Raw genomic sequence first — 26260 nt, forward strand, 5'->3', positions numbered from 1 at the left:
GCTGTTGTATCATTATCGGTTCCGTCAGTCCCGTCATGGCCTTGGCCGTGTACCAAGTGTGTAGTCCTGACTGTATTATGCTATTTCTTTTTTTGTTTGTTAATCCTCAGCCGAGGATGATTTTAGAGGGTGGGGGAGGGGAGAAAGAGAAACATAGATGTGAGAGACACATCGATTGGTTGCCTCCTGAATGTGCGACTGGGGTCAGGGATCGAACCTGTAACCCATGTATGCGCCCTGGACTGGGAATCGGGAATCGAACCCTCAACCCTTTGGTGCGTGGATGGTTGCTCTAACCACTGAGAAACACAGGCCAGGGCTCTCTTTTTGTACATTTTTATTTGATTTTTTTTTAAAGAGAGAAACATCAATTTGTTGCTCCACTTACTTATGCATTCAATGGTTGATTCTTGTGTGTATCCTCACCAGGGAACTAACTGAAACCTGGGGATATCGGATAACACTACCCAACTGAGCTACCCGGCCAGGGCTGTTACTTCTATTATCATCATTCCCGTCTTTGGCCTAAGACTGCCCTCTCTCCAACTTCTCTCAAAGACCAGACACACAGACTGGAAGAAATTCTTCATTTTATTTCCACCACAACCCCCACCCCACCAAGGATCACTCCCTGCCCTCCCTCACCTACACATAGCCCCACCCCAACAATTTCACAAAACACTGCTTTCCTCCCAGAGCTAAATGAACACCCAGTCACCAACTATGGCCATACCGGCCTCCCCATCTGCCCCCACAGCCACTGGCTCTGTGAACGGGCTCCCGGCACCAATGTATTTCCCAGGGTCACCTGGCTTGCTTTTTTTGCTTAATGATGTGGGTCTCGTTCTTAAAACCCGTCCTGACTTTTCCCCAGAGGGCTCTCCCGTCTTCATCTGCTCTCACTCTGCACAGCTTCCCGGCCTCCCTGCCCTGCTGGACAGACCCTGAGCTCCCCAGGGCCCCAGTCCCTCAGCTGTCACCTGAGAAGTGTTGGTATTGACTAAGGCCAGACGTGTCATGATTCTGGGGAGGGAAGAAGGGAGCAAAATCAGAAATGGACAAGGACACAAGGAGAAAAGGAGAGCGATGGGGGGGACGGAAAGAGGCTAGAGGCCGAGGGATGACAGAGGGACCCTCCCACCTCAGCCCCAGAAACAGAGATGAAGACCAGCGCCCCCTATAGCCCCAAGCCCTGCCCATCTAGCAGCTGTGGGTCCTCTGGCTTCGAGCCTTGTACACCTCGATGAGCAGGTCCTTGACGTACTGGATCTCCCGCTCCACCGACTCAGCCCTCTCCCTCAGCTCGCGGTTCCGTGCCTCCAGCCCTTGGCACTCCCCCTCCAGGGCTTCCCCCTCTGCCCGCTTCCTCTGGCGGTACCTCAGAGCCGCTGACTTGTTCTGGTCTCTCTTCTTTTGCTTGCGGTCCCCTCGAGTGGTGGCAGGATTGGGGTAGGGGGCCGGGCGAGAGGGTGGGGGTGGAGGAGGGGGCTGCTGTGCTGGGGGGAGGGGAGCCAACCCCGCATCCCCCTGCCCAGCCTCGTTGCGGCAGTACATGACCAGCAGGTCGAGGGTATCCAGGGCAGGGGGCTGGGGGAGGTCGAAGGTGGGCAGGGGGAGAGGAAGGGAGGATGCTGGTGGTGGTGGTGGTGGTGGCGGTGGTGTCAGCGGCAGCGGCTGTGGTGGCGGGGAGGGTGGTGGGAGAAGTGGGCCATCAAGGAAGAAGTCTTCCATCTGCTCCAGTTCCTTCTTGAGGAGGGAGGCCATGGCTTCCAGGTCAGGGGGGGATGGGGAAGGTGGGGGGAGGGCACCTGAGGGTAAGGGGGGCTCCAAAGGGAGGAGGGCTGTAAAGTCAACCCGCTCAGTCATCCAGTCCGAGAAGCCATCACCTGGAGGAGTGGAGAAGGACAAGTTCCTTGAGTTCCTGGTTTTCCACCCAACTGGGGGCTCACTCATCCCTGCTTCATTCATCTCCATTGAGTAAATCCTCCAACGAGCCAATCAGTCTACCGACTGGTCAATGAACTAACTGACCAACCAATCAACGAAGGGAATCAGTCAATCAATCAACTCTTTCAATCAACCAATTAATGAACCGGTCAACCAACCAATGATCCAAACAACAAAAGAGTCAACCAGCCATTTTGCAACCATTCCAACATCCTCTCTACTGATTAACCTACATCTGTGGTTTCTCCCATGTACTCTGTAGTTTATCTTAAAAAGCAAACTAGATCCCGCATACCCAGTTTCATCTTTAATCCATTTATTACTGAAGACCCACTGTGTTCCACGCATTTGGGGCACACGAATGAATAAAGTAATTCTTGCCTCAGGGCCTCCGCACATGCTGTTCTCTCCACCTGAAAAGCTCTTCCCTTGGGTCTTATCATGGCTCATTCCTTCCCACCCTTTAGGCCTCAGCCAAAACGGTACCTACTTGGCAAGGGTTTCCTGGCTACCCACTCTAAACTAGGTCCCCAGTGTCATTTTTTTTAGCTCACTACTAAGCGTTTCCCACTTATCCCACAACCTCCTCATTTTATTCCTCTGGTCTGTCTCCCCACTAGAGTGTGAGCTCTAGGAGGGCAGGGATCATGTTAGTTTTGTTCCCAATTATATCCCCAGCACTTAAAACAGTGCCTGACATAGTACAGGCACTCAATAATGACTTATCCAATTCATAAATAAATGAATTCTTCCTCCTTCTACCCTGCCCCCCAAGTCCCAGCTCACCCCACCTCCATTCCCCACCTGCCCTTACCTGTCAGGGGCTCTCCCCCCCCTGGAAGCCCGCCCTCCAGGGCTCCCCCAAGGACCTCATAGGGGCCCAGGGGGGCAGGGGCCAGGGGGAGTTTCCCATAGTCGACAAGCCAGCCCAGCCCGCTAGCTGGGAGCAGGGCCCTGTCCAGCTCCAGCCCCAGGGTCGCCAGGAGTGACATGGCTGCAGCACAGGCGCTGGGCACGGGTGGCAATGAAGGAGGCTGCACCAACAGCTGGGAGGCGGCTCTGGAGGTTGCTCAGCTGGGCGAAGACAGGCACCAAAGTGAAAGTGGAGGACCTACAAGTGTGAGACAAAAGTGGGTGGGGTCACAGGCCAGCCTCACTCCTACAGAAACCAAGCCACATCCCCATGGCCCCAGGGTCCTCCCTCCCGCTTCCAACTGGGATTGGGGCTACACATCGCCCTCTCAGAATCCTAAATCTGCCCCTTCCCCAAATCTCTGAGCCCTACCCACTCCCAAGGGAATTCTTTTTAAAATATATATATTTTTATTGATTCCAGAGAGTTTGGGAGAGGGTGAGAGAGACAGAAACATCAATGATGGGAGAGGATCGTTGATCGGCTGCCTCTTGCACGCCCCCCACTGGGGATGGAGCTTGTAACCCGAGCATGTGCCCTGACCTGGTTCGTAGGTCATAGGTCAAAGCTCAACCACTAGGCTACGCCAGCCGGGCCGGAATTCTCTTTATGCCTGACTTCAAAATCCCAAAGCCCAACCCTTCCAATACAGAAACCTAATGGTTTCCCAGGGGAATTTCCTTTAGCCAAACGGTTCTCAACATGTGGGTCGCGACCCCTTTGGAGGTCGAACGACCCTGTCACAGGGGTCACCTAAGACCATCAGAAAACACATATATAATTACATATTGTTTTTGTAATTAATCGCTATGTTTTAATTATGTTCAATCTGTAACAATGAAATTGGGGATCACCACAACATGAGGAACTGTATTAAAGGGTCTCGGCATTAGGAAGGTCGAGAACCACTGCTTTAGCCCCTCCCACCCACACCATAATATTCCACCTTAAAAGAACTCAGTCCCAGGGGAATTTTCTTCTAGTCACATTCCTCCTTCTCAATCATTTCCTTTAGGACCCCACCCCCTCCCTAGGTTCCATCCCAAATCAATTCCCAGGGGAATTCCCCCTGTGCCCACCCCCAACTTCATCAATATTATCTATTCACATCCCATCCTTCCCCCTTTGAGAACTTTGCAGCGACCTCCATTGTCCCTCTAAGCCCCGCCCCTCTGCTTATCTTAGCCCCGCCTCTCCCCGATGATTCCCCAGAGGCCCCGCCTCTTTCTCCAATCGGAACCCCCGCCCTCTTCTCAAGGTGCGCTTAGCCCCGCCCCTCACAATGGCTCCGGTAAGCCCCACCCTTCGCGACGGCCGTGGCCCTAGCTCCACCCCATTCTTTTTTTTTTCTTTTTTTCTGAGGAGAGGGGGCGGAGAGGGGAGGAGAGGGGGAAGAGATCGCTCCACTCCATTCTTAACGGGGTGTCTCAAAGCCCCGCTTTCCACCCAAGTTAAACCAGCACCCGCCCCAGCAGACGCCTGAATAAAAAACAGGGCGGCTGTGCTGTGCGACTAAAGCAATGTGGAGCAGGAGGGGGCGGAGGGGACGGCGACCAGCCTCCACATCCCCCCGCCCACCCGTCCACACTTGGCTTTCTCGCGGATGGCCAAAGCGCATGCTCCGCCCCTGAAACGGTCCCAAGGCGCTCACGCTTCTGCCCTCCTGGGGGCTAGTGCGCATGTGCAGCTGCTTACTGCCAGCCTTTCTCACGGAAATACTAATGCGCATGAGCAACGGCGCGCGGACCGATTCGTTCCCGCAAAACAAATAATTAAAACCCCCTCTGGGGCTAGTACGCAGGCGCAACCGCACGCGGGCCATCTTTAACGCCAACATTCTCTGTAAGAAAGCTCCCTTCCCCACCATTGGGCCGAGTGCGCATGCTCGGCAGCGAGCCGACGCGCGAGTTCCCTCTTCTGCGCCTGCGCGACCGTGATCCCTCACTCTCGCCTCCCCACCCCCCACTCAGGCCTGGTCGTGAAGGCCGCGAGCTTCGAAAGGGCGGGAAAGGCAGTTGGAGCCGGAGGGACGAGCGGTTACTCACTCCATGGCTGCGGAAAAGAGAAGCAGCAGCGGCCTCGGCTGAAGAGAGAAGGCGGGAGTGGAGAGCGCAGGCGCGGTGAGCGCGGAGACGGGCCGGGGGCACGGAGGGGTCGCGGCTTACAGAGCCATGGCGGGGCTACGCGGGCGGAGGCGGAGGCGGTGTCGCGGCAGCGTGGGGAGAGATCGTGATCTGACGTGACCTGAGGATGGGGAATGAGGCGGCCCCGGGGACCGGGGACAGATATACCGGGGGCGGCGCAGCACGGCACGCCGGATCCTTCCGCGCCCCGCCCCGGCGAGGTCCCAACAGGCCGGCGGGCCTGGCCCCCTCCTCCTCTCGGGGCTCCGGCCCCTTCCTCCTTCGGACCCCAAGAGTTCGGCCCGCTCCTGTCTCCGGCCTAGGATCCAGCTCCCTTTTTCTAACGACCCCGAGGGTTCTGGCCCTCCCTTCCCTGTGGCTCTGGGGTCCGGCCCCCTCTCCCCTCCCATAGTCCCGTCTTCTGCTCCCTTTGACCCAGCGGCCTGGTTTCTTCCTTTGCTTCGCGGATTTCCCGCCAGCCCCTTGCTGGTGTCTTAGTCCCGCGTGAGTCACAGACCTGCCACGGTGGCCCTGGGAAAATAACCGAAATCCTCGGGCCTCAAATAGGTAGGGAATTGCCTGCAAAAGGAGAATAAGCAGCTGATGAGGTGGTTTGTGAGAATTAAATAAGTTGCTGCTCGGGAATCCCCACGCACAGAGCCCAGCTCATACATGTCCGTTCGACGTATTTTATTATCAGTGGGGACCCCGGGGCCCCCACTCTCACCCCACCCCCACCCCCACCGCGGCGAGCGCCCCGGGCAGACACGTGTTGTTCATCCTGACCCGAGGATATTTCTTCCCATTGATTTTTAGAGAGCGTGGAAGGGAGGAGGAAGAGAGAAAGAAATATCAATGTGAGCCCTAGCCGGTTTGGCTCAGTGGATAGAGCGTCGGCCTGCGCACTGAAGGGTCCCGGGTTCGATTTCGCTCGGGGGCATGTACCTTGGTTGCGGGCACATCCTCAGTAGGGGGTGTGCAGGAGGCAGCTGATCGATGTTTCTGGCTCTCTATCTCTCTCCCTTCCTCTCTGTAAAAAATCAATAATATATTTTTTTAAAAAAAAGAAATATCAATGTGAGATAGACACATGGACTGATTGCCTCCCACCCGAGTCCCAACCTGGGCCGGGAATCAAATCTGGGACCCTTGGGTGCTGGACCGACATTCTACCCACTGAGCCACACAGGCCAGGCAGGGCAAGAACCTCAGAGGGCCCTTCTTGCGTGTGATTCACTCTAAGCTGGCAATTTGCAGCCATCCCACCGTCACCCGTTCCAGATGTTGTGTGTTCAGCCCCGTCTTGACCCACGGGTGCAGGGAATCGGGCATCCTCGCCCCCACTCCACCCTTTTCACCGTCCACTGCCCACCTTCCCGTAGCACTGCCCTCGGGCTAGGTGGTTCCTTCTGCTGCTCCTGCTCCTCACCCTGACTTCCTGAGATGACCCCAACTGGGTTAATCTCACAACCCTTCCCAAAACAGGGAGATCTGTACCTCCGTTTGTAACAGGGAGCGTCCTCGCCATTCCTTCCCTGCGCACTGGGCCCTCCACCATCCCGAGGGGGTGCGGGTCTTTCCTCTGCGGCAGAAACTTCTCTTTCCCGCCCTGAATCTGTCCACATCAGGACGTTACACCTGGAGTTCAGCCTTCATCACTTTTATGGCAGTTACGGGACTGAATCAAAATCCAAAGAAGTGGGGGAGCCCTAATCCTGAGGGTTATGTGGGGAGTAAAGATACGCAGGCTTCTTCCGCCCCCCCCCTTCTCTAAACATGCAGGCTTCTTCCCCCCCCCCCCCCCCCCTTCTCTAAACATGCAGGGAGTCCTTGGGCTCTGACCGCTTTCCCGCAGAGCACTGACTGCCCACTCTGCCAGTATTTGAGCACTTGCTCGATATTTCCTTGAGTTGGTAGAGGCTACATTATCGCCTAGACATCACTGAGTAGCAGTTAAGGTCATAGATCTGGAACCAGGTTGTTTGGGTTCAAACCCTAGTGGCACCCCACTTACTAGCTGTGTGACACTGGCGAGTTCCCTTATACTTTCCTGTGCCTCAGGTTCCTCGTGGTTTATGGGGGGGGGGGGGGGGAGCATTAATAGTATCTACTACTCAGGTCTGTTAGGATTAAATGAGTTAATACAGGTCAGGTGCTTAGACTAGTGCCTGACACAGAGGCTGTTACTATTATTATTATTGGGGTGGGTATGTTTTATCTTCATTGCTAAGCAGTTAGCGCTTTAAAGCTATAACTGGTGCCCTGGCCAGTGTAGCTCAGTAGATAGAATGTCAGCCTGGACACTGAAGGGTCTTGGGTTCAATTCTCAGGCAATGGCGCATACCTGTGATGCAGGTTCGATCCCTGGATCCCCATTGGGCTGCATGCAGGAGGCAACCAATCAATGTCTCAGTGTCTGTCTGTCTGTCTGTCTCTCTCTCTCCCTCCTTCCCTCCCTTCCTCCCTCCCTCCCCCCTTCCTTCCTTCCACACTCTGAATCAATAGAAAAAATATCCTCAGGTGAGGATTAACAAAAATAACAAAAACTGTGGTCTTCTTCCTTTTAAATGAAACTTAAGGACCGACCTCCTTCCACTTGTCAGTAGAGATTTGAGCAATAACAAGGGGAGGTTAGGGCAGTGCTGGACAGACTGCTGGCAGTGAGGAGACACAGTCAATCTCTCCCCCTCTCTCTCTCTCTCTCTCACACACACACACACACACACACCCTCACGCTTCTGAGGAGAACTTCTAGGTTATGCACTGGGACTAGGTAGAGGTTTTGTTGTTGTGTTTGTTTCTTTCTTTCTTTTTTTTACTTTTTATTTGGAAGTAATTTTAGGTTTATAGAAAAGTCACAAAAATGATAGTCACAAACAACCCTAGGCAGTTTAGCTCAGTGGATAGAACATCAGCCCGTGGACTGAAGGGACCCAGGGTCAATCCCCAGCCCTGGTCGGGGCTCATGCAGGAGGCACTGGATGTGTCTCTCTCACATCCATGTTTCTCTCTGTGTGTGTCTCTCCTGCTCCCTTCCACTCTCTAAAAATCAATGGCAATATATCCTCCGATGAGGATTAGCAAAAATAAAAAAATTAAAAAGTTAAAATTTAAAAGCTAGTACAGAGTTTTCGTACACCCCTCACCTAATGGCCCCCATTGTTGCCATTGTTACATTTCTATTAGCTAAACTTCAACTTGATGCTGATTTCACTGGTTGTTCCCTAAGACTTTTTTGTGCCAGGATCCCTCCCAAGATGCCATATGACATTAGGTCATCGCATCTCCTTAGCCTCCTCTGGTCTGCGGCAGTTTCTCTGACTTTTCTTGCCTTTCATGACCAGGGCCAGTTGGGTATTCTGTGGAAAGTCCCTCCGTTTGGTTTCATCTCATAGACTGGGATTATGGGTTTTTGAGAGGATGGTCAGATAGGATTTTTTTTTTTAATATATTTTATTGATTTTTCACAGAGAGGAAGGGAGAGGGACAGAGAGTCAGAAACATCGATGAGAGAGAAACATCGATCAGCTGCCTCCTGCACATCTCCCACTGGGGATGTGCCCGCAACCCAGGCACATGCCCCTGACCGGAATCGAACCTGGGACCCTTCACATCGCAATGCCAGCCTCTGTGACCCTCAGCAAGTGGCATCTTCTCCCTGTGGCACAGTTTCATCCATAACGTGGGGTAAGAGGACCCACCTCTTAGGGTGGTTGTAATCAAACCCAGGACCCTTCAGTCCACAGGCCGATGCTTTATCCACTGAGCCACACCAGCTAGGGCTAGGGTGTTTTTTAATAACTGGACGTGAACTTGCTCTGTATGGGAATCATTGCTGGCTGTGTGCAGGGTATGCTGACTGAGAAAACATTGGGGCAGGGACCCTGGTGCCTTTTCTCTCTGCAGCTGTTGGATCCCAACCAGTTCAACCCTGGTGCCGACTGCCCCACCCAAGATCTTGACTCAGTCATGCTGAGTGGGTGCCAGTTCTCACCCTTAGCGGCCGAGCCCTTCCAAGCACATTCTGATTCATGTGCAGCGGGTCATTAGTGGCTGCCTGTGAACCCAGGTCTAGGCACCCTGAGCCTGCTTTTGTGCCCATCCGTGACGGGACCTGTGGCCCCTCCAGGATTCAAAAGCCTCCGCCTCCCCCAGCTTGGAAGAGTCCTCCAGGGCTGGGGGTAGGGAGGATGACCGTGCCTAGTTATGAACATTAGTTATTTCTCTCTAAGGCGTGGGGTGCCAGGAAGATCGTGTGAAACGATGTAGGTAAAACCAGCGGCACTTAATAATTCAAGGGTCTCTACATGTTTGTTTCTCTTCCTGCCCCCATCACACTTTGTTCTGCCTTCATGGCTGCCTCCCAGACAATGTTTGTGTACGTGACTGTTTCCCTGAGCGCTTAGAGTCCTCCAGGGTCCGGGTACCCAGCCCTTTCTACTGGAGCTGGGGCTGGTGGCATGGGAGGGGCTGCGGGGGATTCTTTTTCAGATCGGAAGGACCAGATTTGTGGAGTGAGGTGCCGGTTGCAGGCAGGTTGCATCACCCTGGCTCTTTGGTGGGAGGCGGAGTGGAGGGATTCTCCGGGGGCCTCAGGCCACCTGGCAACAAGCTCCTGATTAGCGGAGCCCTGGATCCGGGAGAGGCACCAGCACAGCAGGGGAGGGGAGGGGAGGGGGCGGGGGGAGCAGCCACCTGTGCAGAACCCTGAGAATCTGAGAAGCAAGGGCGAGAGGAGCCTTAGATCATAGCGGCTAACCCACTGTCTTAAAAGACTGAGGCCCCAGGAGGTGAAAGGCGTTTATACAATCACACTGTTAGAGCCCAGGCCTCCCAACACTTCACAGCTTCCAGCGCTACAAGCCCCAGGGAGAATCTGTCTGCTCCTCTCAGATCTGACCCCCAGTCCCGGGCATAGCCTGCTGGGAAGCCACCACGCCTGGCCCTTAGCCTCTAGTTTGCTGCTGCTCAGTTGCTGAATTCTAATGCCTCTGACTTGCCTCTCCCCATCTCCCGTTCCCCAGAGGAGGCCCTCCTCACCTGTGCTATCAGCAACCCCCACTGGTCTCGCAGTTCAGGAGACAGTCTGGCATGATGGGAAGGGCACCCACCAGGTTCCAATCCTGAGCCTTGGCCACCTCCTGCAAAGTGGGTCAGAACGAGGCTCTGGAGCCAGCCTGCTGGGTTCACATCGCAATGCCAGCCTCTGTGACCCTCAGCAAGTGGCATCTTCTCCCTGTGGCACAGTTTCATCCATAACATGGGGTAAGAGGACCCACCTCTTAGGGTGGTTGTAAGGAAATCGATAAATGCGTGTGAAATTGCTAGGACGGGACCTGCCTAGTTATGAACATTAGTTATTTCTCTCTAAGGCGTGGGGTGCCAGGAAGATCGTGTGAAACGATGTAGGTAAAACCAGCAGCACTTAATAATTCAAGGGTCTCTACATGTTTGTTTCTCTTCCTGCCCCCATCACACTTTGTTCTGCCTTCATGGCTGCCTCCCAGACAATGTTTGTGTACGTGACTGTTTCCCTGAGCGCTTAGAAGGCACGGTCATCCTCCCTACCCCCAGCCCTGTGCTGCTGCCTCAGTAGGCGTCCGTTCACTTTGGGGGAAGGGGGGTAATCTTTTTACTGATTTTAGAGAGAGAAACATCGATGTGAGAGAACATCGACCAGTCGCCTCCCATGTGCACCCCAACTGGGAATCGAACCCACAGACCTTTGGTGTATGCGATGACACTCCAACCAACGGAACCACCCCCCGGGGCGGCATCAGTTCACTTTTAAATGAGTTGCTCATGCACAGAGGCTGGGGAGTTCAATACTGTTGTCCCTGAAGAGGCACTAGGGCAGGTATCTGGGTTATGCAGGCCGCGGGGGGCAGAGTTGGAGGTGGGTGTCCTGGCAAACAAGGGCAGGAAGGCCAAGGCCAGCTCACCAGGGGAAAGGGCAGCTCAGGGCACAGGTCTGCCACGTGGCCTCTCGGCTCAGAGTCCTCCGAGCCCCTTCCCGTCCCTCACTCCTGCTACTCCTTCCTCAGCAGAGGTAGCCAAGCTCTTAGAACCTAGTTAGGCCCGCACTGCACCCTCTGTGTCACCTTCAGTGATCTTCTGTATTGGCTTCTGTGCTCATTGCTCTAAGAAATTGCCACAAACTGTCGTGGTTTAAAACAACACACATTTAGTTCCTTTGAGTTCCGGGGACCAAAAGTATAAAATGGTCGGCAGGGCTGTGTTCCTTCTAGAAGCTCCAGGGAGAATCCGTTTCCTGGCCTTTTCCAGCTGCTGGAGGCCACCTGCATTCCCTGGCTCGTCGCCCCTTCTCCTCATCCCTCCAGCCTCTGCTTCCATCCTTACATCTCCTAGTTTTCCTTTGATCTTCTTGCCCCTCTTACAGAGACCCCTGTGATTGCCTAGGGCCGCCCAGATCATCCAGGAGGACTCCGTCACAAGACCCTTGTTTTAATCACAGCAGCAGAGTGCCTTTTGCCATGTGGGGTAACTTATTCACAGGTTCTGGGGTCCGAGTGTGAACATCTTTGGGGGGCCATTGTCCAGCCTACCACACCTCCCCTCTTGGAGCCTCAGTTTCCTCATCTGGAAGATACATACTAGGGCCAGCACTGGGGTGTCCCCTCCCTTACATGCCCGCAGGGACTACAGGAAAAGTACAGCTGAAGGTAATTGACAGCATGGTATCCTGGAGCTTGGGGTGTCATCCCTTGCCACTACTTGGCCTCCAGCAGGATACCGTGCCCCCTTGCTGTTGCCTCATCGGTAAAGTGGGGACAGTAGGGATAATATGTGAAAAAGCCTAAAATGGTGCTGGCTCAGTAAGCAGGCCCTCCTCACAGACCCGCAGGCTTAGGGCAGGCCAGCGCAGCCCTAGACAGAGCAGGTGCTGCTCAGGCGGCTCATCTTCCTGGGCAGCAATGCCAGCCGCCTGGAGAAGCACTTCCGATTTCACAGAAGTTGGAAACCCAGATTTTTCTGCAAGATCCAAGTTTTAAAAGGTGGGCAAGTGATTCAGAGAAACGCCAACAAACCACAGCGTGGACAGTTAGGCTCAGGCTGTGGGCCCTCCCTGACCCTTGTGTTCAGTGGTTTTCCCGCACCCCAGGCCTGCAATTCTCCCTGCTCGTAGCAGAGAGCAGAAGGAACCGAGTCCTCCTCCTCCCAGTCCTGGGTCTCAGCCCTCTCTGCTGGACTGACCAAAATTGAAAAGGCGCAGTTCTGGTCAGACTCAGCCCAGACCCACAGAGCCTGGAGGGCAGTGTTTGTGGGGCGCAGGGCAGGAGCTCTCTAGAGAAAGGTCCTGGGGAGTCAGTGCCTGCTAAAGGGGCTGGTGTCTTCGTTCCCCACCTGTTCCAGAGGCCACCAGGAACACACAGACTTGAACAACTTGAGTCTCTTGTTCCTTGTAGCAGGGAGGCCGCCCACCACAGGGATCTGTGAGGTGGCTGAGGAAGGGGGTGTCAGGGTTTATAGGAGCCGGGCTGGGTTAGGTGACTGGGAGGGATCAGGGAAGCAGGGACAAGTCCATCACTGAGTATTTTGATCTTCTCCAGAGGGTAGCGAAGCACCATGGTTAGTTAAGAAGCAGCCATCAGCGTTTGGTCATTTTTGTGCTTTGAACAATGTTCATGTTTTTGTCTGTCTGGTTTTTGTCTCGGTCCATCACGATCAGCGTGGTCTTGCCGATGGTGCTTTATGAAATGATGTTCCACATTCCACAGGAGAGCACCAGGGCCAGACTGGCAGGGCTACTCTTCCCTTTCTCACAGCAGTGTGTTCATCCTACCCAACGGGGGGAAGGGGTAGAGAAGCAGAGCCTGAACCCAGCCAACACCCACTGGGATGGCCAGTCACAGTTGGGAGCTGAGGGGAACAGGAGAGGGAGGTGGAGACGGAGGCAGGAAACCACAGCAGGTAAACCCCGCGTGCACCCAGGGTCCCCCAAGTGCCCCCTCCACAGGCGTGGAGAACATTGAGGGTCAGTGGTCAGCAGAGACCTGCGCCTCGGCCTGGTTAGTTCAAGAGTCCTTTGCCCTTCTGCCCACGCCCGCCCAGAGCAGGAACGAATTCCTGAGGGGGTAGACAGGAAAGAGCAGCTGATGTCCCCCTCTTCACTCCAAGCCGGAAGCTTGAGAAGGCAGACAGCCCTGAACTGGATCCAGAATGAGACCTAAACTAGCCTGGATGGTGATAGAGGGGGTCCGGGGTGTCATTAGAGAATGGGAAAGGGGTACCAGACATGGCACATGATGTGTGAAAAAATGTCACATTGGAGAGGCTCCTGAGGCCCCAGCTCGGCTCTGGGGCCAGTCCTAACTACCTGTGCACCTTTGGGCAAGTTACCTAAGTTCTCTGAACTTCACTTTGCTCATCTGTAACACTAACAGCTCCCACTTCTTTTTTTATATATATATTTTTTTATTGATTTCAGAGAGGAAGGGAGAGGGAGAGAGATCGAAACATCAATGATGAGAGAGAATCATTGATTGGCTGCCTCCTGCACGCCCCCCACTGGGGATCAAGCCCGCAACCTGGGCATATGCCCTGACCGGGAATCGAACTGGTGACCTCTTGGTTCCTAGGTCGACACTCCACCGCTGAGCTACACCCGGCTGGGCCAGCTCCCACTTCTTAAGGTCGTGAGCAGTGCAGGTAAAGCACTGCCAACGGCCCAGCACAGAAAGTCCTGGAACCTTAGCGTGTGGGTGACGCCCAGGGTCACGTAGAGGCTGTGGTTGCTTCTGATTCTCAGAATCAAAGCCACCCTGTCCCACCTCTGGGGGCTTTCTCCTGGTTCCCAGAGAAACCGTCTCCATGGTAACTGTCTCTGCCACAACCTGGCCAGGACCTTTCCCTCCCTCCCCCACTGACATCACTGCCTCTCCCCTGGGCCATTGGTGTTGATTACAGGAGAGCGGCTGGGAAGGGAGCACGTGTGTGCGGTTCTGTCTCAGCGGGTGTGCTTGTGCCTTAGCCTCTCTCCAGGTCTTTTTTGTTGTTGTTAATTTTATTTTTGAGAGAAACCTCAATGTGTTGTTCCACTTATTTATGTATTCGTTGGTTGCTTTTTGTATATGCCCTGACCAGGGACTGAACCCGAAACCCCATCAGGGCCAAGACCTTGTCTTATTCATCCTGACTTGGACATGTATATTGATGTTGGACAAGTTACTTAACTCGAAAAGGGAGATACTAATGGTACCTCATGGTGGGAGGAGTGAGAGCTAAACCAATTAGTACATGAAAAGCACTTAAAATAGTACCTAGTACATGCCCAGCGTGGCTCAGTGGTTGAGTGTTGACCTTTGAACCAGGAATTCGCTGTTCTATTCAAGTCACATGCCCGGGTTGTAGGCTCAGTTCTCCAGTAGGGGGTGTGCAGGAAGGAGCTGACCAATGATTCTTTCTCATTGATGCTTCTGTCTGTCTCTCCCTTTCCCTTCCTCTCTGAAATCAATAATATATATATGGTACCTAGTATAAAGCAACCCCAGGACCCACTTATTCCATTGATAAGCACTTAACTGTGATGGCCAGCAACTAGTACAGACACTGGGATACAGCAGTGAAAACACAAAAATCCTGCCTCTGGTAGAGCTGACATTCTGATGTGGAAACAGACAATAAACAAGACAGTGAATTTCAGAGTGGTGGTTCTAGAATCTTCCTTCAGATCTACTCTTCTGGTTTTTAACTTTTCTGCGCATGTCTTACCTGCTTTGTTATCCCTGTGGGGAAAATTGGCTGTTTGTCCCACCACCTGAGCTCCTTTGGGTACAATTCCAGGCCTCAGGAGCAGAAAGGAGAATGTAATTGCTAATTAGATGTGAAATGACTTTTTGGGGTAGAGATCGTATTTTCAAGGGAGGGGAAAGAAGCAGGTTGAGTCCAAGAAGCATTGAGGCAGCAGGCAGTGTCGGTGCCTGGCCAGGTCGGAGAGCTTGCTTCCCCCTCCGTCGGAGCAGGAGCGTGCACCTGCTTACAATGATTTCCAGAATCTAGTGAGTGAGAAAAAGAACAGTGCATCTGGCATGCAGCCTTCTGTGTACAAAAGGGGGAGAGTACAAACTGGGCATTTGCTTAGAGACACTGAAAATCCCTGGGAAAGAGGCACAAGAAACCGAGCAGCTTGTCTCCAGGGAAGAGAGCTGGTGGCAGGGGGACAGGGGGCGGGTGGAGACCACGGTGTTCCCTGTTGTACCTTTTGAATGTAGAACCATATGAACAAACAATTCCAATTTCATTTTAAAAATAGCCACCACCGAGTCATTGGGTGGCTGTGAAGTGGAACACGTGGGATGAAGCCTCCTTGGCAGCTAGTTTGCAATAACATTTAGGCATTTAAACAGTAAACAGTAGACCTGGAGGGATCCCTTCATGGGATTTGGCCTGGAGAAAAGACAGCATGACAGGCAGTGAGGCTTTCCATGGCCCCTCCCCCTGAGGAGCAGACAGACAGACACATGCACCTCCTGTTTGTCTCCACACGGGTCCCTAATACTTATTGCAAGTCAGTTAGACCTGGGAGGTTGGTGTGCGCTGGTCCTGGGGGAGGAGCAGGCCGGAGGGAGTTAGGACTGGAGTCCCAGGTGCGCGCCTCCATCCCACCCTTCCTGTTCGGGACGCCTTGTACTGTAGAAGGAGATGGCCTTCACACGGAGCCGTGCACTGAGCTTTCCGTGCCGCTGATGTGGCTTAGAGAAACTGCTCTGCCCTCTCTGGCTCTGTGCAGCTGCTACCAGAGCTGGCCATGCTCACCAGGCAGAATGGATGTCTAAGAACTGGACACAAGAGTCCAGGCCACCACCAGCTCCCTCCAGAGACTCCCCCCACCCCCCAGCAGCCTGGGTGAGTCTTTCAAAACATAAATCAGCCCTAGCCTGTTTGGCTCAGTGGTTAGAGCATCAGCCTGTAGACTGAAGGGTCCCAGGCTCTATTCCAGTCCAGGGCACATGCCTGGGTTGCAGGCTCTATCCCCAGTAGGGGGTGTGCAGGAGGCAGCCAATCAATGATTCTCATCATTGATGTTTCTATCTCTCCCTCTCCCTTCCTCTCTAAAATCAATAAAAATACTAAACAAACAAACAAAAAAATCAGCACAGTCCTGTCCCGGCCTTTGTGTTGCTGTCTCTGTGGCCTGGAAAGGACACTGCCTTGGCTAAGATCTGGTTAGCAAGCCATTCGTTGCTTATTGTGTTATAAGTAAATAGCTAATTCCGTGGGGGAAAGTTCACACAGAGCCAGTGCCTGTCCTTCCTGGGCACCAGCGCTGTCAGCAGCTCCCCCAGCTGGCCGTGGGCAGAATGCCAGGGGCATTTGCTCCAGTCACGTCACTCCCCAGAACTTTCGTTAATAAGTTGACATTTCCTGGGCTCTGAGGATGCACAAGCACGTGCTAATAAAATCCCTGACAGGGATCGGACCATTTCCTCTTCACAAAGATCATATGATTCACGAGCTCTGGCCCTTTTTTTGTTTTTGTTTTTGTTTGGGAGACTGAGGCATGAGGATGAACCTAGAATCTGAGCTCCCAGGGCTAAGAGCAGAGAAGCAGGGACTCAGGCTGATAGGCTGTGTCTTGCCAGGTGACTGACAGAAGGACAGGGAAAGGCCCCTGCCCTCGAGGCGCACAGAAGTCCACAGGGCTTACTAATGACAGCTACAGGCCTGCTGCCGCAGCCCCATCCCACCCCATCAGCGGACTAGCAGACCTGGATTCATAGTCCTGGGCCCCATCCAGGCGCCCTCGGAATCAAGCCAGGACTCCTTGCTGCGCCCAATGAAGCAGCATTTCTGCTATAAAGGAAGGAGGCGGGAACGGGGGCAGCAGCTCTCTGGGCCCCAGTGGATGAGGGTCACTCAAGCTTCTGAGGGGGAGCCGATGAAGGGCAGCGGTGGGGTCAGGAAGGGAAACCGCATCATGGCTTTGTCTTCAGGAGATGGACTAGCCAGGCCCCAGCCCCCCCTTCCCTCAGCCTGCTGCTCCAGCCACGATTGTACAGAAGCTGGCCTGTGTGTGTCACTCCCTCCGCATCTGTCTGCCCAGAGAACCTCATTCCATCTTTAAGACTTCATTCTGCCCTGGCTGGGTTGCTCAATGGTTAGAGTGTCGGCCTGTGATTCCCAGTCAAGGGCACGTAGCTCACTTGCCCCATAGGGGTACATATGGGAAGCAATCATTCGATGTGTCTCTCACATCATGTAGGTGTTTCTCTCTCCCTCCCTTTCTCTCCCCCCCCCCCCCCCCGCCCCTTCACTCTCTTCTAGAAAGTAATGGAAAAAATATACTCAGGTGAGGGTTAAAAAACAACAAAAAGACGTAATTCTGCCATCTCCTCCTCCCCTGCCCCAGGCAGAACTTGAGGTCTTGACCTTGGAGAAGTCACGTTGGCTCTGAGCCTATTCCCTGCTCGGTGTGCAGCAGCCAGGATTCAAACCGATGACCCTTTGGTGCAGGGGACCACACTCACCAACCGAGCCACAGTGGCCAGGCCCCCTATCCTTCTTAATCCTTTATTTCCTCTTGGTCCAAGGCTGATGTCCTCCCATTTTTGTTCCCAAACACCCCTGTTGCAGATACCTGAGGAGAGGGATTGATATGGGGGGAGGGAAAGTCCCAGCCTGGTTAGTCCCTCACCCAGCACTGGTGCCCCCAGTTCCCTTCCATGCTCTGCTTTCTCTTGTTCCTCGTGCATAGACCGTACAGCATGATGGTGACTTATTTGAACGATTGTTGTTTTTCTGTCTGCTGGGCTGTAAGCTCCATGACAACAGGGTCCCCTCTGTCTCGTTCACAGCCATGTTTCCAGGGCCTTGAGCGGTGCCTGTACATAGCAGGTGCTCCCCAATATTTGTTGAATGAATGAATGTTCTACTGTAAAGAATTTGTTTACTCTCTATGATCTCACCTTGGGGAGTGGGCCTCTTTTTCTCCTTGTGTTATGGCTGTACAGAGTAGGGCTGAGTAGATACTAAAGTTAGGAGTTTAGTGGCAAAAGAACTAAAGATAGTGAAGGTGAGTGGACCTGGGCGAAGCTGGAGGTGACCGCAGAGAACCCTGGTGCTCAGCCAGGGGTGGGTTGTGTGTAGGTTGGAATCCCAGGTGGGCCTTTCTGACTTCCCTGGGCTGGGGAGGCAAGTAGATCTGGTTTGAAAAAACTTGGGCAGATGGGACAGGCTCTACCTAAGTCCATCAGTGACCTCAGGAAGTCCCCGCTCGTGGCCCCGGGTTCATCCTGGATGAACTACAGACGGTCACGGCTGTGCTGCCCGGCCTAGGCACGCATCCAGCAAGGCCCACTTCTCCAGTTTCCGTTCCTCCCACTTTCCCCGAGCACCGTCAGCTTCTCTTTTAGGAAAGCTCGCCACTGTGGTCAGAGTGGGAAGCCTGTGTCAGCTCATAACAGTGTGTCAGCTGCACTTGTGGGAAATTCCCAGAATCCTAGTTGTCGGTGGTTTTCTTAACTGGGACACACCCTGCAGACCCTCATCACTTTATTTTGATATAAACTTATACATTTGCTCTTCCCCTCGTATCACAGCACATTGTCGGGTCCCCAGACCACCCTCAGATTTGGTGATTCACCAGAAGGACTCAGAACTCAGCACAGCGGTTAGGCTCATAGTTACAGTGAGAAGCGGCCCAGAGCCCTGACCGGTTTGGCTCGGTGGATAGAGCGTCGGCCTTCAGACTCAAGGGTCCCAGGTTCGATTCCAGTCAAGGGCATGTACCTTGGCTGCGGGCACATCCCCAGTGGGGAGTGTGCAGGAGGCAGCTGATCGGTGTTTCTCTCTCGTCGATGTTTCTCTCTATCCCTCTCCCTTCCTCTCTGTAAAAAATCAATAAAATATATTTAAATAAAAAAAAAAAAGAATCAGTCCAGGGAAAAGGCACCGCAGGGCAGAATCCAGGAGAGACCAGGCACCAGCTTCCATTGTCTCTTCCAGGGGCATCACACAGATAGCACTTAACGCTCCCAGCAATGATGTGTGACCGCACACGGCAAGCCTTGCTGTCCAGGCTTTTTATTAAAAGTCTGTCACATTTTTTACTCAGTGTCCAACCCCTGCAGAGGTCAAACTGATACTGTGTGGCCCAATGCCCCATCTTTTTTTTTAATTTTATAAATTTATTTTATTGATTTTTTTACAGAGAGGAAAGGAGAGGTATAGAGAGTTAGAAACATCCATCAGCTGCCTCCTGCACACTCCCTACTGGGGATGTGCCCACAACCAAGGTATATGCCCTTGACCGGAATTGATCCTGGAACCCTTGAGTCCGCAGGCCAGCGCTCTATCCACTGACCCAAACCAGTCAGGGCCCAATGCCCCATCTTAAAGACACTCTCTATCGGACAGGACACCCTAAGGCAAGCATGTCAAACTCGTAGCCAGCGGGTCGCATGCCTCATTTAAATAAATGAGGCTTGCAGCCCACTGGCCTCGAGTTTGACATGCTTGCTCTAAGGGTTTAGAGCACCGGTTCTCAACCTGTGGGTCGTAACCCCTTTGGGAGTCGAACGACCCTTTCACAGGGGTCGCCTAAGACCATCAGAAAACACATATATAATTGCATATTGTTTTTGTGATTAATCACTATGCTTTAATTATGTTCAATTTGTAACAATGAAAATACATCCTGCATATCAGATATTTACATTACGATTCATAACAGTAGCAAAATTACAGTTATGAAGTAGCAACGAAAATAATTTTATGGTTGGGGGTCACCACAACATGAGGAACTGTATTAAAGGGTCGCGGCATCAGGAAGGTTGAGAATCACTGGTTTAGAGGTTCCCTCCCAGGAGCCCATCAAGGGCCAGTCCTTTGTTTGGAATGTGCAAGGTGTGGACAGCTCGGGCCTGCTGAGTAACCTTACTGCACACACTCCCTCCAGCCACACCAATCATTTAGCGCCCCAGAAGCACACCTGTTTCAGCCACTTTCACCAGCCCTTCCTCCCCATCTTCTGGTTGGTCCCACATCCTTAGGTATGTGTTTCCTGGAACCTGGGCCAGAGAGCCTTGTCCCTGCTCCCATGTGTGACCCCGCCCTGTCTGCCCCTGCCTGCAATCCTGGGATTGAAGGTGATGTTTGCCATGTCTCTGGCTGCCCTGAAGAGGGGGCCAAGGCTTAGTAACCTCTGGGCCTCACTCTCCTAGTCTGTAGTGTAAAGCGAACCGGCCCCAAATGGACCTGTTTTCAGGAGCAAGTGAACAATAAGGCATCTTAAGCACATAGACAGGCTGGACCGATGCATGGTGAGCCATTATCGGTAGATCCCTGGCAGCTGGGATGTTGGAAACAAATGACGCATTTGATAAATGGCAAACCACAAGCCCCCGTAGAAGACTGTTTTTTTGCAGTTTTTTAATAGTATAAAAAGCAAAGACCTTTGTATAAATGCTCTTCGGGAGAACTTTAGCTGCAATTTATTAATAGCTAAAGTTCTCAGGGGCTGAGGAACTGAGACGTGTGGGTGGCTGCTAACAACAAACCCGGCTTGAGGTGGCTCTGCAGTGACAGGTGTGTGCGCTCACGCAAGAAGGGCTGGGTGCCAGCGTGCTTGGGGCCTCAGACACTTGCTGCGGCCTCCTGAGGGTAAAGAGGCCTTGCTCTGAAGCCCCCAGGAGAGCTTTGTAAAAATGTCAAGGCCAGGATCCTGCCCCGAGAATGACATCCATCTGGCAGCGTCGGATTTTTTTTTTTTTAATTGAACTGAGAGAGAGAAGGGGTGGGGGGATGGATTTGTTTATGCATTCATTGGTTGCTTCTTGTATGTGCCCTAACTGGAGATGTAACCCACAACCTTGGTGCAGCGGGATGATGCTCTAACCAACTGAGCTACCCGGCAGGGCTCGTGTGCCTTTTGAATGCTCCCAGGAGGTGCTAATGGGCAGCCTGTTGAGATCTGCTTAGACTGAGCAGACCCACCAGGAGCATGGGCAGCCGTGGGGTCCTCTTTCCAGAAGCACAAGGCTGTGTGGAGGAGAGACCTGGCAAAAAAAAAAAAAAAATAGGGTTCGTGGAGGAAGGCAGGGGGCGAGATGGAAGTCGGGGAGGGGCAGCAACAGTGGGATGAGGATTGACAAATTACTTTAAACCTGAGCCTCTCTTCCCCCATCTGTGCCCTGGGGCTGTCTTCTCAGCCTCCCTGGTAGGATGATTGGGAAGTTAGCTGAGGGTCCAGCTGAGGAGTGTGGCTAGCACAGGGCTGGGCACACACAGCTGTTGGGGCTGCGGTTAGCTGCCTGGAAATCCCGTCTGTGCGTTGGAACTGGTACTCTCGTCATGCAGCCAGAGGGCCCGCTGAGCAGTGGCAGCTGGACCGTGAATTCATATTAAACTTGAGGTCAGCCACAACCCACATGTCTTCTTCATGAGAATTTCTTCACGGCTGGGTGTTCACAGTCCGTGCTGCTGAGTTATCCGCTCACTGCACAGTCCTCCTTCCTCACCAGCCCCCAGGGGCTCTCCCCAGAGTGGAAATGTGGGCATGTGCCTGTGCCTGGCAGCAGTGGCAGTGAGCGCCCTAACTAGTGCCCAACCGTTCGCTACACTTGAGCGCAGTAGCTGCTACCCCGCTTTCCCGCTGAGGGAACTGAGCCTCGGAGAGGGTTGCTGTCTCTTGTTTGAGATTGGCGCGCTAAGGAGTCACAAGGCCATGCCTCACTTTTGTCAGACACTTTCTGCTTCCCAACAGCATTCGTTCTTTTTTTCTTTCTTTTTTTTTCTTTCAGAGAGGAGAGCTGGGTGCCAGCATGGGAGGGAGGGAGGGAGAGAGATAGAAACATCCTTGATGAGAGAGAATCATTGATCGGCTGAAGGACTGCGCCTTCAAGCCCTCTGACTGAGCACTTGGGTTTCATGCCCGCCCCTTAGTTAGAAGGAAGGTGGGGGTTGCTCCAACATGCCCTCTGTCCTCCTAAATGATGAGGGATGCGCATGGATGGAGCCCTACCGTAGAGCTCAGCCTTCCAGGGCCTGTTTCTTGAGGTCCAGAAGGCCGCTCAAGGAGGCACGCTCTACCCACTTCCTCTCCCCGCTTCCAGCCAGCAGCAGGGGAACCTGGGGGGCAGATCCTACAGGTGGAGCTGGGTGTGCTTCAGGTCCCGTTCGTGAGAAGCTCCTGGAATCTGGCTGCCTCCTCCGGGACTGAGGTCAGTTCAGCTGCCTGCCCTTGGACTCCCCGTGGCCGTGGGGCTCCTGCTTTGCTGAGTACACGCAGGTCCCAAGCACTCTCTCTCCCAGCGCCGAGCCCCGCTCCGCCTTTCCTAGCTGATGTAGGGCCGGTCAGGAAGAGGAGAGTGGCCTCATTAGGACCGTCCGTCCCCGCCGCTCTCCAAACCGCGCCTGTGCCAGTGAGGTTGCCTTTCCAAAACTGCCATCTGACCATGTCACTTCCTCTGCTTTAAAAATCTTCCCAAGGTTGCGGACGACGCTGACGATTTGCTTTGGGAGCTGGAGTAGCTGCTGCCACCGGAGTCTGGAGCCATGAGCGGGTTTAATTTTGGAGGCACTGGGGCCCCCACAGGCGGGTTCACATTTGGCACTGCAAAGACGGCAACAACCACCCCTGCCACCGGGTTTTCTTTCTCTACGTCTGGCACTGGCGGGTTTAATTTTGGGGCTCCCTCCCAGCCCACTGCAAGCACCCCTTCTACCAGCCTGTTCTCACTCCCTACCCAAACGCCAGCAGCACAGACCTCAGGATTCAGTTTTGGAACCACAGCTCCTGCTACTGGAGGCACTGGGTTTTCCTTAGGGATCAGCACCCCAAAGCTAAACTTGGGCAATGCAGCTGCCACCCCAGCCACAGCACAGCCCACTGGCTTCGGGCTCGGTAGCAGCACCCTCACCAACGCCATCTCCAGCGCCGTCACCTCCAGCCAGGGCACAGCACCCACCGGCTTTGTGTTCGGCTCCACCGCCACCTCTTCTGCTCCATCCACCACACCCGGGGGCTTCTCGTTCACAGGTGGAGGCACGACCCAGGCTGGGGGGACCTCCAGTTTCAGTATTGGCTCCATGGGGAGTTCGGCCCAGCCCACGACACTTGCTGGGTTGGTCTTCACTCCAGCCACACCGGCAGCCACTGGAGCAGGAACCACACAGCCAGCTGCTCCCGCACCCACTGCTGCCACCACCAGTGCTGGACCCACACTCTTTGCTTCGCTGGCTACTGCTCCAACCTCGTCTGCTGCCACCGGGCTCTCCCTTGGTGCCCCAGCAACCACCGCTGGAACGTCTGGGTCTGGAATGCTGGGCTTCAGCCTGAAGGGTCCTGGAGCAGCTCCCACCGCGTCCACAGCAACATCCACCGCCGCCACCACCACCAGCACCAGCAGCTTCTCCTTGAATCTAAAACCCCTGGCACCAGCCGGGGTCCCCAGCAATGCGCCCACTGCCATAACCGCTCCGTCTGGCCCCAGTGCAGCCGCTGGGGTGTCCACCAGTCCCGTGATGACCTACGCCCAGCTGGAGAGTCTGATCAACAAGTGGAGCCTGGAGCTGGAGGACCAGGAGCGGCACTTCCTGCAGCAGGCCACCCAGGTCAACGCCTGGGACCGCACGCTGATCGAGAACGGGGAGAAGATCACCGCCCTCCACCGCGAGGTGGAGAAGGTGAAGCTGGACCAGAAGAGGCTGGACCAAGAGCTGGACTTCATCCTGTCGCAGCAGAAGGAGCTGGAGGACCTGCTGAGCCCTCTGGAGGAGTCCGTCAAGGAGCAGAGCGGGACCGTCTACCTGCAGCACGCCGACGAGGAGCGCGAGAAGACCTACAAGCTGGCCGAGAACATCGACGCCCAGCTGAAGCGCATGGCCCAGGACCTCAAGGACATCATCGAGCACCTGAACACGTCCGGGGGCCCCGCCGACACCAGCGACCCGCTGCAGCAGATCTGCAAGATCCTCAACGCGCACATGGACTCCCTGCAGTGGATCGACCAGAACTCGGCCCTGCTGCAGAGGAAGGTGGAGGAGGTGACCAAGGTGTGCGAGGGGCGGCGCAAGGAGCAGGAGCGCAGCTTCCGGATCACGTTCGACTGAGCCCGTGGCCGGCCGCAGGGCCGCGGGTTCCCAGTGTGATCAGCGGGGGAGTGTGCGGTTACTGTCTAGCTTTTGTTTGCTATGAAATACTGTTTGATTGTCTGTTTCTTTCAAACAGTTGTGCTGTCGAGAGAACTGTTTGTGGTTTGAGTTTTTGCATTTATAAGTAGAATTATTCTGAGTGTTCTAGTCCGAGCAGCAGCCTAGTAGGTATGCTTTCTCTGTATAACTTTTTTGTTTATCCCAGACCCTTTTCTTTTTTTAAATATATTTTTATTGATTTTAGAAAGAGGAAGGAAGGGAGAGAGAGAGGAAGAAAAAAACCCCACACTTTGATGTGAGAGAGAAGCATCGATCCGTTGCCTCCTGCACGCACCCCAACTGGGGATCAAACCCGCAACCCCGGGTATGTGCCCTGACTGGGAATCAAACCTGCAACCTTTCGGTGCACAGGACAGCACTCAACCAACTGAGCCACACCGGCCAGAGCCCAGACCCTTTCACCTACTGCAGCCTTCTTCATCGTCACTCCCAGCCCGGGTTCCCTGGGTAGCCTCTCTGTCTACCGCGTAGTCATGGGTGCCGTGTAAAAAGACTTGGTTCTCGGGAGACGGCAGCCTGGTGTAAGGTGCACATGTGGAAACTAGCCACCTGTGCAAAGTGACTTGTGACTGGAACAGGCCATGAGATAATGAACTTCCCAAGAGGAGGCAGGGCAGATAGATGAGGGACTTGAACAAGGTGTTGACAGAAAGGTCAGACTTGGGCCAGGGGGGTCTTTGTGTTGCCTGGCAGACACACCTCCTCGGCCTCCTGGTCTCTTAATGTTAGGCCTCCCCACAGCCGTGTCAGGTGGCGTCCTGCCGTGCCCGCACCACGATGAGCTTGCACAGAAGACTTGCCACTCTGTATTGTGCCGACTGTTTACTTCTGTGCCTCGCTGTTAGATTGTGAGCCCCTGTGGGCAGGGAGTGTTTCTTGTTCCCCTTTGTGTCCTTAGCACAATCCCTGTCATATTTATCAAATGAGTGAACAATGGAGATGAAACCCGGCATAAAACGTTAATCCACAAAACGCCTGCTGAAACGGCAGAGGCAGCCACAGACTCGGTTCTGCCAAGTGTTCCCGATGCCGAAGCAACCCTGTCAGCCAGTGAGGCCCCGCGTCCAGAGGCAGAAGCCGGCCCGCGGTAGCCCGGTGTCTTTCCTGTCTTTCCACGGGCTACACTCGGAAATACCCAGGACTGTATGTCGCTTTCCTAAATAAAATAAAATTCATTGTGGAACAGAAAATAAGCTGTGCTGTTCCTGTGGATAACTTAAAGGGAGAAAGCTGGGTTAAAGGAGCGGGTTCCAGAAGACGAGCTCAGAAACAAGCCAAACTGAGCAGGACACGGCGTTCTCACTACACACACCAAGTCAAGGGTTCCTCTGACGCTGGTGGCGCGAGAGGACAGGAACACAGGGAACCTGTGAAGTGTGTCGTTCTGGGTTACAGCTTAGAAGACACATGTCATCTGTCCCCATCCCTCGGGTCACAGGTGTCCACAGCTGTTGACCAAGAGGCCAGGTTGGGTGATGTTCAGATAGCGGCCCCTGCCCCACTCCAGCTTCCCTCAGCCATGCCCACTGAGCCGTGCTTGGCTAAGAGTTCTGGAGAGTCAGGGTCCGCTTTCCCCGGCATTGACAATGAGTCATTCCTTTGGTGACCTTGAGCTCCTGAGGACTAGTGTCCCGTCGAGCAGAAGCCACAGCAGAGGGAGGGGAATCGGAGGAGGGAGACCCCAGCAGCCCCACTTGCTTCTCCAAAAGCCCCGCCCCCTACGGCAGAGGCCCTTTGTGCAGCCTGAGCCTTGACTGTCTGTGATTCCAACCTGACTCCTCCACCTGAGAGGAGGAGAGAGGGAGGGGCCTCGAGTCCCTGGAAAGGAAGGAGTAGTTTGTATTTCAGCGTCCATTTGTGGAGCCCCTGCACTTACCTGATCCTGATATGGCCTTTGGGGTTTCAAAAATGAAACAGTGTTTATCTCCAAGGGGGTGGCTGACCTGGGCCACACAATTGATAGAACAAATTCTTTCCTGAGCTTGCACTTCCAGTGTATGTAATATACCTATTATTTCGTATGTTAAACATCAGTAAAGCTTACCTGCTTGCTTATAGTTGTATTTTTTAGTTTTTGTTTTTTGTTAATCCTCATCCGAGGATA

General features: G+C 53.9%; 3 protein-coding genes across 3 annotated transcripts in view; 2 read left to right on the forward strand and 1 right to left on the reverse strand.

The window, feature by feature from the left end:
- Positions 1-324: 324 nt before the first annotated feature.
- Positions 325-5343, reverse strand: ATF5 (activating transcription factor 5). Its single transcript, XM_070402378.1, has 3 exons — positions 4906-5343; positions 2762-3058; positions 325-1886 (listed from the first exon to the last, which is right to left on the reverse strand). Exons 2-3 carry the CDS (start codon positions 2937-2939, stop codon positions 1201-1203), a joined length of 864 nt encoding a protein of 287 aa, XP_070258479.1. The 5' UTR covers positions 2940-3058; positions 4906-5343; the 3' UTR covers positions 325-1200.
- On the forward strand, positions 4891-25349 carry NUP62 (nucleoporin 62). Its single transcript, XM_070402377.1, has 2 exons — positions 4891-4980; positions 22432-25349. Exon 2 carries the CDS (start codon positions 22498-22500, stop codon positions 24052-24054), a length of 1557 nt encoding a protein of 518 aa, XP_070258478.1. The 5' UTR covers positions 4891-4980; positions 22432-22497; the 3' UTR covers positions 24055-25349.
- The window catches only part of IL4I1 (interleukin 4 induced 1), a 33395-nt gene continuing 12029 nt past the window's right edge, over positions 4895-26260 (forward strand). Inside the window, exon 1 of the mRNA XM_070402375.1 lies at positions 4895-4980. The gene's annotated coding sequence lies outside the window, so the exon portion shown is untranslated. The remainder of the gene's footprint in view (positions 4981-26260) is intronic.

Source organism: Myotis yumanensis, unplaced genomic scaffold (assembly GCF_028538775.1).
Source record: "Myotis yumanensis isolate MYYU_CA2020_CCGP unplaced genomic scaffold, mMyoYum1.0.hap1 SCAF_23, whole genome shotgun sequence".
Taxonomy (NCBI): Eukaryota; Metazoa; Chordata; class Mammalia; order Chiroptera; family Vespertilionidae; genus Myotis; species Myotis yumanensis.